General features: G+C 43.0%; 1 protein-coding gene across 2 annotated transcripts in view; it reads right to left on the reverse strand.

The window, feature by feature from the left end:
- Nucleotides 1–1,511, reverse strand: part of BANK1 (B-cell scaffold protein with ankyrin repeats 1) — a 457,231-nt gene extending 455,720 nt beyond the window's left edge. For both annotated transcript variants that reach the window (XM_019526509.1, XM_019526510.1), the window contains exon 1: nt 1,340–1,511. In XM_019526509.1, the coding sequence (XP_019382054.1) occupies nt 1,340–1,355 (16 nt within the window). In that variant the 5' untranslated portion in view covers nt 1,356–1,511. The remainder of the gene's footprint in view (nt 1–1,339) is intronic.
- Nucleotides 1,512–6,337: the final 4,826 nt, after the last annotated feature.

Raw genomic sequence — 6,337 nt, forward strand, 5'->3', positions numbered from 1 at the left:
GAGTAAAATTTACCTTATGCTAAATAAACCATTGAAGAGATGACAGTAACCAATTCTAATGTCTGGAAGAAAAACTTTCCTAACATATTCATGGGAAGCAAGGGATAGACACCAAGATAAACCAGCAAGAAAGCTTTTACTGTGGTCCAGGTTTACTAGGAATTTGTGGGCGATAAACCTTACACATTTTACTTCAGTGCAACCACTATCATTAGGATCCCAATTAGTATACACAAATGCATTTCCAACACATAAGTATAACAGCATTTCTCTAGAGAACTTTAAGTTACGATCACACTACTGATCTCCCTTTAAAGCATACTGGCTGTATTCACTTTTTTGGGAAAGAAAAAAACAACAGAAAACAGAACAACTTATTTATCCCCTTAGCTAACTTCCTCTTTAATGGTGCAGCTTTCAAATATCTTATGCCATAATGCCCTTTTAAGAACACTTGCCTGCTGTTTTCAGTTTCTGAAATGAAAGAGATTCTTGATCTACCCATCCGTTTCTACGCAAGGCATGATGATGCGGCTCCAAAGCTATACGTTTTCACTCTGAAGTGAGCTTCAGCTCACAAAAACTGGTGCTATAGTCTGTGCTATAGTCTATACACACGCATGTGTATCCAGCCAAGAACCCTTCAAAAAGTCCAGCAAAATCACCTCAAAGAAGACCTTGCAAATCAATATGATTGCTACTGACAATATAAATACATTAATACAGCTATATTACTTGCCTCTAATTGAGTACAAAAGTTTGGGGTAGTTGGTGAAAATAGGAAACCAGGCCTTGCTTCAGGAACCAATCCCCAACTCATAACATTGTTTCCTGCGGGGAAATCGGTTCTGAGTTAACAACATTTCGATTTAAGATGTGGTTTTCAGGAGCCAATTTGTCGCAAGCCAGGGGGCTGCCTGTACACATACACACAGGATATCTAGATACACACAGACAGAGACACCTGTATCCTGTGTAGACGCGTCTGCACACACTTGCCTCTACTTCGGTTAATCCACAGGGCACCAATCTACCCCAAGTTCAAACAGATGCGGCTACCTCCATCTCTTTCCACTCGCCCATCACCACTCCTGTCCCCTGGTGCTTGGCACCTGTACTGGTGTCTCCTCATCACTTCTCAGCGTCGGGACCAAACCTGGCTCTCTTAAGAGCATCTGCTGCAAGCGAGAAGGGGAGCCGGTCCCTCCCTTCCCTTCCCTTCCCGCCCGGCAGCCCCCTCACACCCAACGAGAAGTTGCAGCCGGGCGCTCCGAGGCAGCTTAGCAGGGTGGGGAGAGCTGGGCGGCCGCCGCCCGGCCCGGCCCGGCCCGGCACCTACCTGCGGGGCTCGTCATGCTCCCGGCTCTGTGGCCGCGGGAGGGCGCGCAGCTGTCCGCCAGCCCAGCGGCTTCTCAGGCGGCGGCTCGTACGGAAGCGCGGAGCCCGCCTGGCCCCACGCACCCCGGGGGGAACCTCGCCTCCTGCTCGCGCTTCAGAAGTGAAACTGCCCGCGCAGCCGTAGGGGGAGGGATGGCCGCGCCTCTGAGCGCCAGCAGGCCCCGGGGAGCCCCCACCTCGCCGGGGGGGTGAGGGGAAGGCATTGCCAAGGGGAGCAGGGCGACAGCACCCCGCCGTCCCCACCTGGGAACAAGAGACAGGCCTCTTGCCGCTGCGTAAGTTAACCAGGCAGCCTCGACGTGCAGAAAGCAATGCGCCCCTCAAACGCTTGGCACCTTTTACGAGACCAAACTGAGACGTGGCAAACAAACGAGCTTTCTTCGCGAGCTGCCGGGCACGTGCTCTTCAGGCTGAGGGAAAAGTTAAAGTTGGTAAAAGCCGAGTCCTAGCCGATCTGGGGTTTTACACTTCACCGCAGAACAGCAAGGAAGATTTTTTACCTCCCTGTCTGCCATCTGACACCTCCAGGGAAGGAGTCCTACCTGATCTATGCATGGAGAGCTTACTCCACACAGCTTGCAAAGACACTCTTATGGCCCCAGAGGGACAGCCTTCCATCTTCAGCTCCCTCTGTGCAAAAATGAAGTTTATTTCCTACCTCTGTCCTACCTTTGGACAGATATTTGGCTGGGGTGATATGACCCTGACACCCGTTCGTGCCCAGGGCAGGGGTTGAACCTAATGATCTGTTGAGGTCCCTTCTGACCCCAAGTACCTTGATACTATAGGGACTTTTTACCATCTGGTACCATCTATGCTTTTCTCAGGCTTTGAATCCTGAAAGTTTGCAGAAAAAGACAGTTTTCTTGCCATTTCCTAGTTGGTCTAGTAAAAGGTATCATTCTGGAATCAAGAGTTCTAGTTTTTTGTATGTCCATAGGTAGAAAATAAACTTTGTTTTGCACAAATGAAGCTGAAGGTGGATGTCTGTTCCTTTGGGTCTGGATGCGCGGACACTTGGGCATTGCAGCACTCCTTCATCCTGTTCTGTTATTGGCAGCATTCAAAGAATGCAAAGAATGACTGGGCCGTCGGAAATGTTTCCCTTCAGACCAAGATCTTTATTATTGCAGTACAATCAGGATGCCCTGCCAGGAAGGGGTTCACAGTCATAATAGCCCCCACGCTATTGCACCTCATATTGATTGTTGACATCGCACAGAGGAGAGCTTGAAAAATGTGAGAGGGATCAGCCCATAAGAAAAAACTGCAAAAATGACTTCTCAGAGCTGGGCTGTCCTTTCAGTTTATGCAGCCCCTCAGTCCAGCTTCCTGTTCCCTTTAATTTTCCATCAGTTTCAATGGGAGATGGACCAGACCTTAAGAGTTCATCAAAATAAGAGCCTGTGGGTTCAGGACTGGAAAATTAAAGATAGCCATTGGAGGAAAATGTGGGTAAGAAACATTTTTGACTGCTCTTTGCATATTATAAGGAGTACATCCAGCTCTAGGATCACATCCAAGGAAGGTTTAAATTGGATATTAGGGAAAACTCTTTCACTAGGAGGGTGGAGGCTGGGTGAGGTCCTGGATGACTGGAAAAGGGCAGATACAGTGCTGACCTTTAAGAGAAGTAGAACCCAGGAACCTGCAGACCAGTATGTCTGACCTCTATACCTGGAAAGATCATGGGCTAAGTCCTGAAGAAATCCACTGTGAAACACCTAGAGGGAAACAAGGTGATCAGGTACAACCAGTATGGATTTAACAAGAGCAAGCCAAGCTAGCACAACCTGATTTCCTTCTGTGACACACTGGCTGGCTCTGTGACTGGGGGAGAGCAGTGGATATGATATACCTTGATTTTAGCAAGGCTTTTGACACTGTCTCTCATGGCATTCTCATTAACAGGCTTAGGAAATACACAGCAGATGAAAGTACTGTAAGGTGGATATATAACTGGTTGGGTCATTGTACAGTACTCAATGAATGGTCATCAATAGCTTAATGTCTAGTTGGGAGGAGGTATCCAGTGGGATTACCCAGGGCTTTGTCCTGGGTCCAGTGTTGTTTAATATTTTCTTTAATAATTTAGATGATGATTGGGTTTAGCAAATTTATGAAGGACACCAAGTTGGATGGAGTTGCAGATATTCCGGAGAGAAGGGCTAGGATCCAGAATGACTTGGATAGACTCAAGGAACAGCCCTCAATCAGCCAGATGTGATTCAACAAGGACGTGTGAAGTCCTACACTTGTGATAGAATAATTGCATACATAAATACAGAGTAGAGAATGAGTAGCTAGGCTGCAGTACTGTAGAGAAAGACCTGGGGCTTACAGTGTCCTGAAAACTGACCCAACAGTGTGCTCTTGTTGCAAAAAAAATGCCAACAGCATACTGAGTTATATCAACAAGACCGTCACTTGCAAATTAAGGAAAATGATTTTTCCACTCTATTCAGCACTGGTGAGGCCTAACCTGGAGTATTATATTCAGTTTTGAGCCCCACACTTCAAGAAGGATGTAGACAATTTGGAAAGAGGCCAGAGCAAAGCAAAAACAAAATGATTAGAGGCCTGGGAAACAGAATTTATGAGAAATGACTGAAAGAACTAGGGTTACATAGTATGAAAAAGAGAAGACTGGGGGATTTAATAACAGCTTTTAAATACCTGAAGGGCAATCACAGAGAGGATGGACATGAGCTGTTCTCTCTGGTTGTAGGGGATAGGATTAGGAGCAATGGCCTGAAGCTTCAGCAGGGGAAATTTAGATTGGAGGTTAGGAGGAACTTTCTGAAAGTCATGGGCAACTGGTGCTTCCCAAGTCTGGGGGCACACCAGATTGCCAAGGGGAAGGGAGGGGGGATCCCCAGCAGCTGATCACCAATGGGGGGGGGTGGCAAAACCAGAAGTGCAATTCTGCTGGCACTTTTGGTTTTGCAGCTGGTGCTTCCAGGGGGTGCACCCTCTATGTGTCGCCAATAATAAAAGTGGTCCAGCATTGGACTATCTAGAGGAACTGTAGCATCTCCATCCTTGGATGTTTTAAAGAGTAGGTCAGACAGATGCTTGGCTGAGATGATTTGGTCAGGGATGCTCCTGCCTTGACCAGGGAACTGGACTAGATGATTGTGTGAGGTCCCTTCTAGCCCTACTTTCCTATGATCCTAACTCTTGAATGACCATTTTATACCATCTTACAGGTATTATATTGTAATATCCAGGATAACAATAGCACAATTAAATGTAATCAAGTAAGTTATCTAGAGTGACTAGAGTCATTATCAGGAAAGATGAAGTGACATTACCTTCCCCTTAAGGAGGGGGAAGAACAAGCTAGTGATAAGAGAAGTGCAAGTTCTTCAGTCAGAAACCAGGGATAGTGCTTCCTTTAGCTTGTATACCCATGAATAAAAAAGTTGAATTTTCTAGTTACTGCTTCCTTTTCAGCAGTTCATATCATTCATTTCACAAGTTCAGCCCCCACACATGAAAACTCTCTCAGGAAGTAGGTTGGCTAGTTATTAGTACAGGCAGTTCTCAGACTTATGGAACAATTGGTTCCTGAAAAACACATCTTAAGTAGAAACATTGTAACTCGGAACCAATTTTCTCATAAGAAACAAACAATGTTATGAATGGGGGATTGGTTCCTGAACCAAGGCCTAATACCCTATTTTCACCTGAAATACCACAGAATTTTATACTTGATCAATTATAGATAAGTAATATAGCTACATTAATGTATTTATATTGTAAATAGCAATCAGATTGATTTAGAAGGACTTATTTGAGTATTGTGACTTGCTTTATGTACTAAGAATTTTAGAGTTAAGTTTATACTGAAGTGATGTAAGAATACTTCAGAGTAATTTACAGTTACATTTACAGGTATATCAAACAATCTTAACTCTAGTGATGCCATAAAGAGAGAATATGAATGAAAAGAGAGAGAATATGAATGGAACCTAATATATCAGTTTAATGTGTGGAAGTATTGTACTTTGATTTACAAATGTTTCTATATACTCTGTTTCATTTTGTCACATATATTTCATACATTTTATATCTTTCTACTACATCTTGATACAGAGATTTTTGAGTGTCAATATTGTGCTTGACATTACAAACCTAGAACAAGACACAGTACTTGTCTCAAAGAACTTTCATTGTAAGTATGCAGACAGTACAATTCAAATTACTAATGCTTAGTTGGAAGGAGTAAATTTTAAATTGTGCAGTTTTGATTTAGTTTTTAGATGCATACAGCAGTCACAATTAACATTACATTTACCCATTGTTACTTCATAATGATACTAGATACCACAGTATTTTATGTGCCAAAATAGAAATCAAATGCAATATTCCATGTGTTCATTCTTTTTGTGTTTAGTGGAAAGGAGAGGAAAATTTATATATAGGTGATTAATTTCTAGATTTTGTTCTTGTTTAATGTAAAGATAAAAGAACAGAAGAAATACTAAAGGAATATAGAAGCACTGATGAATTAATATAACAGCTTTTAGAAAGAAGAAAATTAATGCTTGTAAAATTATCCTGTTAATTTGATGTCTTGCCTGCTAAAATAATGAAACAAATATTTAAGTAAAGCAATCTGCAAGCACAAAGGGACAATAACACCACAATCAATAAGCAACTAAGTTTATGAAAAATAAATCATACATTCAAGCCTAATTTCTTCAGTGCAGTTACAATAAAATTAGTTGATAGAATCCAATATAGAATAGCTGGACTGTAACATAAGGAACTTTGCCAGCGTGGCACAAAAAGTGGTTGTGTCGGGCTTCATTTTCATTTTTCCAAAAAAGAACTATCCAGTTCTTTATGTTACAACCTGCAGAACCTTAATCACAACCAAAATGAGTCAGTTGTTTTCAGTCCCTTAACAGAGATGATGGAAAGCCCCTTCCTT

Source organism: Gavialis gangeticus, unplaced genomic scaffold, assembly GCF_001723915.1.
Source record: "Gavialis gangeticus isolate Ggan-Ray unplaced genomic scaffold, GavGan_comp1, whole genome shotgun sequence".
Lineage (NCBI taxonomy): Eukaryota > Metazoa > Chordata > Crocodylia > Gavialidae > Gavialis > Gavialis gangeticus.